At 48.0% G+C, this 13,131-nt stretch overlaps 1 protein-coding gene across 1 annotated transcript in view; it reads left to right on the plus strand.

Moving 5' to 3' along the window:
• Positions 1–2,210: 2,210 nt before the first annotated feature.
• Positions 2,211–13,131, plus strand: part of LOC119390941 (myeloid leukemia factor 1) — a 56,905-nt gene continuing 45,984 nt past the window's right edge. Inside the window, exons 1-2 of the mRNA XM_037658656.1 lie at positions 2,211–2,427; positions 12,649–12,775. Of these exons, the coding sequence (XP_037514584.1) occupies positions 2,375–2,427; positions 12,649–12,775 (180 nt within the window). The 5' untranslated portion in view covers positions 2,211–2,374. The remainder of the gene's footprint in view (positions 2,428–12,648; positions 12,776–13,131) is intronic.

A 13,131-nucleotide genomic window follows, 5' to 3' on the forward strand; every position in this document is an offset into this window, starting at 1 on the left:
TTATAGCATGGGAGTTCATGGTTAAGCCTTTACAATTGGAGCAATTTCGTGGTTTGTTCCTAAAACATCATGTAAATGTTAGTTGCGCTTTTAAATGCAAAGCATTTTTTAGCAAACCTTTGGCAGTTTGAGCGTTTCTATCTATCTATATAGCCATCTACATCTGGGTGCTCGCATGATCGCCTCCTTAACTTGGTGTAGAACAGAATTGGCATGGGAGGGTAAGAGGATTTGACGAATATGACTGTCGGGTTGCGACATGAATAACATGAAAATCCTGTCACGTATGTAGTCAAACCTTTCCCTCCAGACACATGTGGCACATACCCGTTTACTACGGACCGCGAAGTACGGGTATGTGCCACAGGTGATTGACAGTTTATATATACCCAGGAATGGCAAACAACAGACACTGGTCATTTAAATGCTAGAGCGTCAACAAAAACCGACATCGGCAGCACTAACCCATTGAATGGAAATAATAAAGATTAGGATCCCAGCAGGAATCGAACCCAAGCATTCTGCGTGGCAATCAGGTATTGTACCACAGAGCCACGCCAGGTCTATAAACCGGTTTGGATAAGCAGCCTATGCAGGCGTAATGCTGGTGCAACGTCAATTGAGGTTGTGGTGCTGGCTGTCTAATTTTACAACAAAGAAATAAACACTACATATGTACTTCTATGATAGAGGTGTCATATCAGATTAACGTCTGTGGTTCCAGTGTTGGCTCCGCTTTTATAGCAGTCTAATAAACACCGTATTTGTATTCCTTTGATTCAGTAATCTATATTGAAGCATTGCTCGACCCCGGAGGAATACATTAACGAAAGTTACGTATGATATTCACGTGATTGCACCATAAAGTGCACTTAGTTTCGATAATACTGACGTATGTACTCTAACGTGAGGGCTGACGTTACGTCGCACCATAAGTTACCCTTTAAACTCCAGTGTTGTCGACGTGCCTGGTAAGCCCACGATGTGCACACAGCTACTACACTTACAAAAACACGTCGATCCACCTCGCAACGTTTGGCTCAAAGCCATAAAATACAGCATAGAAGTACTCGCTGACTGCTTCACATGAAACCGATTTCCACAACGTGTGGGATCTACCAAATTTTTTTCCATGAGGTGTAACAGGGGCTCAATTGAGAAATAAATTTGGATTTTGGATGAGGCTCTCTGGAAGTGGGGAGCAGTTTCTGCAATTCCTCGCTTGTCTGCGGCATGCACCCGAGACTCATGCTGTCGGCTGCTGTCCTGTGTGAGCTGACGCTGATTGATGGTTTAATCTTGGGATTTTCAACATCTCATCAATTCACACTGGCCAGAGAGGGGAAATAAAAATGGCACAGCTTCGTCCCATTCCCACCGTGTCATGATGTTTTTTTTTTTTTTTTCTGGGAATACGAAGTTTCAAGAAACCGCCAAGGGCCGGTGTTCTGCATTGGGAAATACTTCTGACGATAAGTGCCTTCGATTCGCGTCACAAAACAGAACGAAACACAAATCTGTGACGCGCAGCAGTCGCGAAGAAGGCGAATCTCTACGATGTGCACTTAAATGTGATGCATTTGGCGCAAGCAAAAAGCGGGTGACAACAGTGCACGCAACAAAGGATCCACTACACAGCCAATACTGCAATCAGTCATGGATGGACGAATAGCATAGACCGCAGTACACTAATATCCGTCAACATTTCCTGCATGCTTTGAAAGAACTCTTCGGCGCTGACTGCGTCGACACCGAATGCTCATACGTGCACTGTAGTCGTCGACCCATCACTATTGTTCATTCACGAAACACATCGGTGCACAACAACAGAACAATCGAAGGCTGTATTCCCCACTGCCCCACTGTATGTGAACACTGCAAGGTCAAGAACAAAATAAATAAGCCATGCCGTCGTTCAAACAATTGCCGAGCAAGCCAAACCTATGAGCCTAAACTCCCTCCATGAAAATTAATTTTTGCTGCTGCAAATAACGATGGTGCTTCTGCGGTCTTGTTACGATATGTGAAAAATATTTGAGGTGGCTACTTAAATGATTAACAAACTTCATAACCCTAGTGTTCTGAAAATATATGAAAAAATATTTAAGCAATCGCGACGGTTCGACAGAAAAAGAAACTCTCGGCTAATCATATAATAATAATATGATGATGATGATAATATTAACTCTACGGCAGCGCCATCTCTGTTTGCCTTATTGCAGTTCACTACGCCGCCGCTTACTTTTGTTCTATTGGGGAAGGTGCAGTTTCCCTTCTCTATGTGATTTACATGCGTGTACTTTCATTTCGCTTTCGTCGTCGCTGTGTTAGGCTTGGTGGGTGCCTGCGGTTTATCTAGCTCTCGTCGAGCAGGATGGCCCTCTTCGGATCGCTCATGAGGGATTTGGAGAGCGACCCCTTCTTCGGGTGAGTCCAATCTTTCTTATTGGCGGCTGCACAAAGCCCCGCCGTGAAAGAGGCGTCTCCCGTTCGAGTACTGCCATGAATCCGTCCGTGCATGCTATTCGACGCGGACAGTGGTCTTCACTGCAGTGGTATCATCGCTCTTTCGCCTGGCACACGACTGCGGGAGCCAGCGTCGGGGATTCTGATCTAACAAACACAACGCGCTCGTTGCGTGGTTACTCGAAGAGCGAAAGAACCAGCGTAACCTTGGGCCCGATGACGTGTGCTTTCTTGGGATGCAGCGAGTGGACCCGCAACTGCACGCGTTTTGTGCGCACAAGCTTGTAGAAACAAGAGGGTGGGCGGTTTTCGTCTTCTAGCTTGTGCGCGGAAATGGGATGCTGGTATCGAGCTTCGCGTGGCGGCCTCACGGTCGCACCGCAAACGCGGCCGATACAACCCTTTCCCGTGTTTCGCTGACGCGCGGAGTCAGCTGTCGCGGTGTTGCAACAACTCGGCGGTGGCACATGCCACCGGACTGCATTTCCCCCGAGGAAGCTGTCACTTGCTGAGCGGCACTTGCAGGCGTGACCTACACTAGCACGCTCTCCAACTGGGAGTTCACCGTAGACATCTGCCACCGTGCGAAGAGGGGAGCGACACTGCCTGCGCAGACGCCCTTTCACGAAACATCATAAGTGCTGTCTACGCCCCGGGAGGAATTCGCTTCAATACCCTGGCGACACCCCAGCATAACCAGAGAGATTTGAAGAACTGCTCTCCAGCTGCCATGAATTCAGATTCCCGGCTTAGATGACCAGATTTGTCACTACACGTCTTCAGGCAGCTCTCGCCCCCTCGTAATCCACATCGCCATATCTACACACAAGCTATTTCAGCCAGGAATCAAAGCTACCCAAAAGTTGCTCGTGGCAAGGTTTGTCATGCTAGGTATTAAAGGGGTGTTTGTCAACAGACAAGAAGTTGCACGTCATGCCAGTGCACCAAAATCTATTACCATTCTGTCACTTTGATGACAACATTTGTGCCTCATGACACACGCTTTGACCATGCATAGGTCGGTCTACTGTTAGAGAGAACACGGCTCACGTTCTGCACAGCACCATCGACAGAAAGCGGTCGAGTGCCTGTGCGAAACGGTGTTGAGTTGCACATTGCTAGCTCCCACATGAAGTGCAAAAATGAGATTATAATATTTATTTGCGCTTTTCAGTTAAAAAAGATATAAAAACGCACTGCATATCCACTGACGGCCTTATAGCGCATTAAATCTCCATTAACTTGCTCCACAGCCCACATTCTTTGGCATAGGGATTCATAAGTAAGACAAGGACATACCTATTTGTTGATGCACATCGAGAGATTTGCGTGCAAGGCCATACCTGTTGTGGACATCAGCACACTTTTTTGCACTACTGGGTTGCTTGCTTCAGTGGACCTTTTATAAGGCTGCACTGTGACAGGCAGTTCGAATCTCAGTTTTTTTGCCAGCATCACAGGTCTTATCAGTACTTCAGAACAACAGTCTACTACATCATTAGGAATGACATGGCAAAGCATTTCCATCACCATCTGAAAACTGCACTCGCATCAACAGAAGAGTGCAGCCAGATGGGGTCACTCACTTATTACCTTCGGAGTCTGTATGGCCGTGAAGATGGATATTGGTTGAATAGAATCTGTCCAGAAGGATTCATCATGGGCAGTCTGTGGGATGCTGCACGGCCCAAGCAAAAGTTCTCAAGGATGTTTGGTGTATCACCGAGGCACGATGCTGTGATATGGTTGGGTGAGATCGACTGCTGTCGACAGTATTTGGCCAATAGAGAGACGGAAGATAAGACAAAACAAACCAGGGAAACCAGGGAACCCAGAGAACAAGAAGCGAAAAAGCTCATTCCTGTGATGACTGTATGGCAAGTAGCTATTAATTAAATTATTCAGTACATATTCTTTTTGAACAAAACATAAAATGAACTTGTTTTTCCTCTATCTCTCAGCATCTCGAAATCATTTTTTTTTGTTAAATTTGCCCCATTATCAAAACAGCTTGAAAAAACAGAAGGATGATTTTATACCAGAATAAAGCAAAGAACTTTGCGAAGCTACTGAACTAGAATGTTGTACGTATGTGCAATAGTCTTCATTTTTTTTGGCAGTTTTATTTTAAAAATATTCATAATGACAAAATTTACTTGCTTTTCTAAAAAAATTGCAAAAATGTCAGCACTTTAAATGCAATTGTAATTCTAGCTAAATTGCAAGAAGAGATAAAAAAGGGAAAATAGAGAACCACCAGTTCGTAGCACGAAGTGTTGTGTATTGACGCTAGCCGCTGTAGTCGGTGTATTGCGTAGCCTTTTCAAGCATGGTTGGATGGATGGATGCTATGAGCGTCCCCTTTATAACAGGGCAGTGACAAGTATGCCACCAGACTCTACAAAAAAAAAAAAAAATTCCTTTTTTTCTTTTATTTGTAATGTTCGCTAATGCCTCTACTTCAATTAAATTTATCTTACTACAGAAAAAAAAACGTAAATTCTCTGCCCTTTATGGCAGAATGTCCTTATTTTTTCCTTTTTTTATTTTTGTCCTTTCTTTCTAATTTTCTGCCACCAATACTCTAACCGTCTCTTACTTATTTCAATCGCAGGTGTGTTCAGCTTTCCATTGTTGTCCCTAAAACCCCAGGCTTCATTTAGGCTCGGGCCCAAACGTACACCTGGGTGGATATCTCCACATTGAATGAGAACATGCTCCGTCGTTTCCTTATCTTCCCCGCAGCACGTGCATTGTTCTTCTTCTTTACTGAATCTCGCTTTATAACTACGCGTTCTAAGGCAACCCGATCTCGCTTAAAACAGTCAAGCGCTTCCCCTTGAGTTATCATAAAATATCTCCCTCCTTATTTCATTTTTGCCCTTTCGGTAGTTACTCAGAGCCGGTTTTTTCTCCATAGCTGCCGTCCAGTAAATCCTCTCCGCCTCTCTGACTTTTTGCTTAACGCTCTTTGTTGACATATTGCTTACACTACCAGCCGTATATTTACTAGTGAGCCTCCTAGTTCTTTTCTCCACTGTGTGTCCAGACTCTTCCTATACAAATAACGAAACACCTTCTCTGTATTGCAGCAACCCTGTATTGAAGAGCGCCTTCTGCCGGAGGCATATGTACATATATAGTAATGTTATTCCAGTTGTTCCTCAGCAGTGATGCCAACCCTAGGGATTTATCCCTAGATCCAAGGATTTTCTATCTCTTTCAGGGATTTCAGCGTCTTTCTGTTGAATCTAGGGATTTTTGTAAAACTCTGGAAACGCTACATTATGCAGCCCTGACAGGTGTTACTGAGTAATCGCGCTTTTTCAAATAGAAAGGCTATAAAAAAGGATAATTTTGGCTGTTTCCTGCTTTTTCATTAAGAGAGCTTTGGTGTTCTGCTGGGCTGAGTGATGGCGATAGCAGTTCTGTAATGCGAGTTGTTATATGCTGAATATTGGTTGAAATGAGACTTTGTCGTCGTTAGTGTTTAGCATGCACGCACATATCATCATGAGCGCCCTGAGCGATTGGTGATGTGTGAAACAAAGAGAAATTTTGTCTTGTAGTAGTGCACACAAACACGTGCCAAGTTTACGTTCACTGCGTGTCTTCGCCGTGCAAGGTCTCTACGTCAAATAACTACCGAACCAAGAGGCTTAGAGAAAAACGGAGCGAAAGTATGGCTGAAAAGTGGGTGAGCTGGTACGGATTCATTATTATGAAAATGGCGTGATGAAAAAATTACACCATTTCCCTCTAAAGGGGACCATGAAACGATGCGAAGCTGGAGCACTTGCACGATCGCGTTCCGTTGGCGTTCGTTGGGCATGCCGACCTTGTGTCGTGGAACGCGAAAAGGAACGCTACGCGCATTGTGTCTTCCCTCTAGCCTGGCCATTAATTCTCACAGGCCTAGCAGGGAACATGGTCGGCAGGTGTGCGAGAGGGGGGGGGGGGGGACTGAGGAGAGAAAGGGGGAGGGGACGCGTATGCGCTGGCGGTCATTGCGGCGTAGCGCAGGAGAGAGTGAGGCGTGCGAGAGAAGGGGAGAGGGGGTGTGTGGAGAGGGTTTGCACATGCGCAGTAAGGGCAGTCACGCCACACACCACCACCACCAGATTGAACTCCGCCATAAGATGCTTCGCATCTAAAAGAGACGAGAAGGCTGCTCGGGTGTTTTCAGTCATTCTGTCATGCCGTTTTCATGAGAGCAAAAAAAAGGGACGAAAAAATTTGGCCAAACAGGAAGCTGATCCAAAGTAGGTGTAGCTGTCAGTCGTGAAAAAGGGCCCATGTACATCTACTCCAAATCATGCAACACTGATTGCAAAATGTGGAAAACTAGAAATTGACCGCCACCTCAAGCTGCAAGTACAAGAAAGGGGCTAAAGGCGTGCAGTTGACTCGAACGATCACATCTGTGTCTTCAATGAGCACGCAAAGTGAACTTGGCAGATAAATCTGTCTCTGTAGCAACTGGCGCCAACTGCAAGCCCTTTAAGTGCAGCTCCACAGAACATGTAGAAGAAAGACCTTCCGTGATTGTTAATATCATGCTTTTTACCTTTTAACAAGATTTGGAAGAATTGGGACTCAGAACGCACTATCTTAACGCTTTGTTAAAAGTGAATTAGCCTGAATAATGACATTAAAAAAGCGACCTGGGGATATTTCTTGTAATCTAGGGAATTTTCGGGGGTCAGTCTAGGGATCAAATGTTGTCTGAAGTTGGTATCACTGTTCTTCAGTCTTGTTTGGTTTCATGATGGCAATAAAGATGCATTGCCAATACTGCCCCGTGCCTAGGTTGCCACGTCTTCCGACCGACGCTATTTAACACTGGCAACGAAGATGGGATGTGACGGAAAGTCGACGGCAAAAGAAAACTAGCCCCGGTGGCTCCGGTGCCTACTTGTCACGATGACGGTATCGAGGCCTTCGACGTCACCCACCCGGAAGAATAGGAAGACTACGCGCAACGCTTCGAATTCTTTTTGGAGGCACAGAGCATCGCGGACGCTGCCAAGAAGATGAAGAAGGTGAAATTTCTCAGCCAATGCGGTCCCGCCACCTTTCAGCTGGCCGAGGCGCCGGGCAACTTAAAGGATACGTCATTCTCGCAGGCCTGCGGGACCGCCTTGTGCGAAAACCACCAGAGCTGGCCCGGTGTTATGAATTCCATCGCTGCGACCAGGCATTGAGCGAGTCTGCCGCCTCAAAAGTAAAAACCTCACTGCCCTTCAAACCATGGCACAACACTGCAACTTCAGTGACCTCGACACCGCGCTAAGGGACCGATTCATGTTCGGACTACAGAATGACATGGTGAAGCGGCGACTACTGGCAGAAAAAGAGGTGTCTCTTACCAGTGCTGTCCAGGAAGCAGTCGCAGCTGAGGCCAGTACCCGGAAAGGAAGCTTTACCTCACCCCTAAGCACAAGCGTGCCGCGCTTCGAGCCATTGCACCACAGGACGACGACAGGTGATGACGGTGAGCAAGGCGCCAGTGAAGACGTTCTCCGGCTTCGTGCAGGCCCCGAGCAGCAACGGGCCGTTGAGAGACTGTCAAGTGGCTCCTGCGCCAGCTGTGGAGGCCCACACGAAAGCAGCCTGTGTCGATTCCGTACTGTCCAATGCAGGGAATGCGGAAAAACAGGGCACATTGCTAAAGTCTGCCGGTCCCGGTGGCAGTCTGGCCCATGTCGACATTCCAAAGCCAACAGCCGGACGCAGCGTTCCAAGAACGCCCCTCACACAAACATGGCGTACTGCGATGACTTGGCGGTGACTGCTATCAATGCAGTGTCTCATTCTGCCAAGAAGGTACACGTGGACGTCAGAATTGAAGGCGCACATTGCCAGATGGAGGTGGACTCGGGATCAACCTATTCGATCATTTCCGACGCCACAGCCTGACGTATTTTTGCAAAGAGGTGTGTCTCAAACCTACAGCCACTTGACATCATGAGAGACTGTCAAGCTAACCACATCACTGTACGGGGGATTGGTACCGTGCGAGTGCAGTTGAAAGATTTTGACGGCCAGCTGTGCCTTTTCCTTGTCAAGGGGAAGTGCCCAAGTCTTCTCGGACTTAATTGGTTTCCCGCACTCAGGATTGATATTGCAGGAGTGCAACACATTGACCAACTGCCATCATCACTTGATGGCATATTCAAAGACTTTGCCTCTGTGTTTGATGGGACACTGGGCTGTTACAAGGGACCGTCTGTGCAATTTGCAATTAACCCCGATGTTGTACCTATCCGCCTAAAAGCAAGGAGGGTTCCTTTTGCAGTTTGACCAAAAATTTATGCCGAACTGGACAAACTGGTACAACAGGGAATTCTGGAGCCGGTTGATCACACATGTCGGGAAACCTCCTTTGTTATGCCACCGAAGGCAAATGGAGACGCCTGCATCTGTGCAAGTGCACAATCAACAAAGCCTTGCAGCAGCACTCGTATCCCGTGCCAGCGGTCAGCCACCTGCTGGCATCCCTCTCTGGCTGGTGGAGCTGTTTTTGCAAAGCTAGACTTGACGCAGGCCTACCATCAGCTGCCTGTGACTAATGAATCTGCGAATGCACAGACCATTGTGACTCATTGGGGTGCTTTCCGTGTTTGCCAACTACAATTCGGTGGCAGTGTCGCACCTGGCATTTTCCAGAGCTCAATGGCAAACCTCCTGTGGGGACTACCAGGTGTCATTCCATATTTTGATGTCCTCATTTTGGGATCCTCACACCAGGAAGTGCCCAGTCACCTTTGAGAGGTCCTCCAGCGGTTCCAAGATGCAGGGCTTAAGGTCAAGAAAGAAAAATGCCAGCTAGGAGTGACTCAAGTGGAATTTTTAGGTTTCCGACCACCGCCTTCGAACAAAGCCTAGCTGCAGGCCTTCCTGGGTCTTCTCAATTTTTGTCATGCATTCCTGCCACATATGCCCTGGGTGTGGAGAACCCTGCAACAGATAGCGTTCGACCATGTGAAGAAACTGCTGGTGTCAAACCAGGCATTAACACATTTTGACGAGAAGAAGCTCATCATCCTTGCCTGTGATGCATCTCCGTATGAAATAGGAGCGGTATTCAGCCACAAAATGCCAGGTGACATAAAAGCACCGATCGCTTTTTATTCAAGGACTTTATCATCTGCCGAGCGGAATTACGCCCAGATTGATAAGGAGGCACTGGCTGTGGTTACAGGAGTAAAGAAGTTCCATGACTATGTGTTTGGCCGCCCATTCCAGATCTACACAGACCATAAGCCGCTCCTCGGGCTGTTCACGTCGGACTGGCAAACTCCACAGATGCTGTCGCCACGAATGCTGCGATGGTCCATCTTTCTGAACGGATACCAGCATACTCCCCTCAACCAGCCAGGGAAACAAATGAGCCACGCAGATGGTCTCAGCAGACTTCCCCTAATGCACCAGCTCCAGGACAACCCTTCTGCAGCAGAGGTAGTCATGCTTCTGGATGAACTTCCAGAATCTCCTGTCCATGCAGATGATGTGGCTCAGTACTCTGCCAAGGAGGACGTTCTCTCCCGTGTGCTCAACTGGGTGGGGGGAGGGGTGGCCAAGGTGTACTCTGAGTTCCCAGTTCACATCATTTGTGTCCGGACAACATGAACTGTCCTCCAACAAGGGATGTTTATTGTGGGGGCGACCGTGTGGTGATTCCGCAGAGGTTGAGTGTTTGTGTCCTTGAAGCCTTGCACGCTGGTCATCCCGGCATCGTCAGAATGAAGGCGCTTGCCTGCAGCTATGTATGGTGGCCGGGAATGCACATGGCCATTGAAGAATGGGCCCGTCGGTGTCTTCCCTGCCAGGAAACACGGCCGGAGATGCTCCAGGCACCGGTTCACCCATGGGAGAAGACCCGGACTCTATGGTCAGGCCTTGCACATGGACTTTGCTGGTCCCTTCCAAGGACAGACCTTCTTAATTGTGGTGGATTCTTATTCCAAATGGCTCGAGGTCATCCCAATGCCATCAATGACATCAAGTGCTGTAATTATTGCCTTACGGAAGTTGTTCGCAACACATGGCCTGCCAGATACCCTGGTATCGGACAATGGGCCCCAATTTGCATCCGCAGAATTTCGTGGGTATGCAACGTCTGCGCCGTTCCATCCATCTATGAATGGGCAGGCTGAGAGGATGGTACGAACTACCAAGGACGCACTATCTCGAATAATCCAAGGGAGCTGGGCACGGCGCCTGGCAGATTTCACTCTTAAGCAGCACGTAACTCCACACACTGCCACGGGACGCTCCCCGTCCGAGTTGCTGATGTGCCGCCGACTGTCTACCATGCTAGACCGGCTGCACCCAGAGCGGGCCCCTGAAAGGTCTCCCAGATTCACAGAAGCTATGCTTGCACCATGCATCTTCCAGGCTGAGGACCCTGTCTTTGCACGGAACTACAGACAGCGCCCACCATGGATCTCTGCCGTGATCTCCAGAGCAACTGGCCTGATCTCGTATGAAGTTGTTCTACTGGACGGCTGCGTGTATCGCTGGCACTTGTACCAGCTTCATTGTCGGAGCACTTCTCCGATTAGGGTAACAGAGACTGTACCTGCAGGACATCCTGAAGTCCGGCCCGTGTCAAGCCCTTCATGTGGCGAAATGAGTAGGAGTGAGACAGAAGGCCACAGTGAGCCTGAAGAGCCACCAACAGCCATGCTGCCCTCGGACAATGTAGCAACACCTCAGCCAGCACCACCAGAGGAGAGTGTAGAACCGCCAGGCCCGTGCCGCTCGCAGCATTCCCGGGAAATATCCCAACGCCTTCGACTTTGTGCTCGTGTTGGCTTGCTGTTGAGCTGTCCGAACTAAGGGGGGAGGGATGTTGTGTATTGACGCTAGCCGCCATAGTCAGCATATTGTGTAGCCTGTTGAAGCAACCCTGTATTGAAGAGCGCCATCTGCCGGGGGCAGATGTACATATATAGCAATGTTATTCCAGTTGTTCCTCAGTCTTGTGTTTGGTTTCGTGATGGCAATAAAGATGCATTGCCGATACCACCCCCTGCCTACGTTGCCGTGTCGTCTGACTGACGCTATTTGACAGAAGCTGCAAGGAAATCCATACAGATTTCTCGGAAAGCTTTTTAGTTCCCTAAAAATTCGTCCTAGGTCAGAGGTTCGAATCCGGGACCAATGCCTTTCCGGGGTGGTCGCTCTACCAGTTGAGCTAACCAGGAAGCTAGCAATCCGCCTTTTTCATTTTCCCGTGCTGCCCTCTGCCTTTTTGACTGGGGTGTGGTAGGGGCCGAGACAACCGGTATTGCCAGAAGCAAAGCCTCCGAGATGAAGAAACGTCTTGCGACTTTCCTGCTAGGGGAGAGCGCATGAACTGGGACGTCGTGTAAAAGGCAGATTGGCAGTGCCAAGGTGAATTCATCGAGAACTTGAAGCACATGGACACATATTGCAAATGAGTTCTGCTGAAGGTGCCGGAAGGGTTAAGAAAAGGAAAATAGACAACCACCCGTTTGTAGCCACAAGGAAATGCTACAAGCGGGTGGTTGTCCATTTTCTCTTTCTTAACCTTTGCACCACTTTGCGGGATTCTGCAGAACTCATTTGCAATGCATTGCAAGAAGAGGCGCCGACAAATGGAATGAAACAAACTCAAACGCTTTACATATAGTTGTTTCCAAGAAAATGGGTCTTGGAGAAGCCTTGAGATGCATGCGAAGTATTGGGCCTACCCTGTGTCCTTAAGGTAATGAAATGAAATGTTGGTGCATCTTTGACTTTATCAGAAGCAGCATGTAGCAAAGGCCACCCTAAGGAGCATTTGAAGTCATCGCTGGTTTATGACGTCACCCTGTGCGTAACTTCAGAGAACAGTCTACCCTTGTTATGCTCCCCTCCCCCACTTTTTATTACTTCTTTGCACTCTTTTGCTTGTGCTCTTATTTTTTCTTGTCTTTGCTATATGTCCATTTGATAGTTGTGTCTTCTTCGTTCTGTGTGTCCTCCCTAACTTTGTGTACCCGTTAAACTTAGCGCAGTTTAGCGATCATGGAAAACAGACAACCAATACCTTATGTAGTGGAAAACATTTGCATGGTCATTGCACTAATGAAGCTAATTTTCTGAACTACGGGCATCGCTTTCTGTGGCACCATGCCAGCGCTGCAAATGAGCCTTTCTCTTTTTGTGCAGTCCATTTGAAGGCATGAGGCAGATGGAGGCCATGCTGGGCCCCATGCTCGGAGCCTTCCCGGGACTCGGGGGCACACGGCGTTCGGCCAGCCTCGGGCTCTTCCCGACCGACATGTTCTCCACTATTGTGAGTGCTCCAGGATCCACTGAACTTGTGTCTCGTGTTTGTTCTTGATTTGGCCAACATTGTAAGACATTCTAAAGGTTTTGTCTAGGCCGTTAGGAATTGATGAGCTGTACTGTGCCATCTTTAGAAGCAGGCATGAATTGAACCTGCAGGTTGAATTCATGCCTGCTTTTTATAGCCTCTGAAAGTATGCGCATAGAACGTGTGCAGTGGCAATGACATGTGCCCTTGACGATGCGTCAGCCTCTTCCCCCTTAACTCTTTTTGTTTCCCACATGTTTTGTTTGTATGCAAGTCTGAAATAAAGACTCAGACATACAGTCTGCGCAGTGCCCGCAACCGATAATTATATTTTC

Source organism: Rhipicephalus sanguineus, chromosome 4 (genome assembly GCF_013339695.2).
Source record: "Rhipicephalus sanguineus isolate Rsan-2018 chromosome 4, BIME_Rsan_1.4, whole genome shotgun sequence".
Lineage (NCBI taxonomy): Eukaryota > Metazoa > Arthropoda > Arachnida > Ixodida > Ixodidae > Rhipicephalus > Rhipicephalus sanguineus.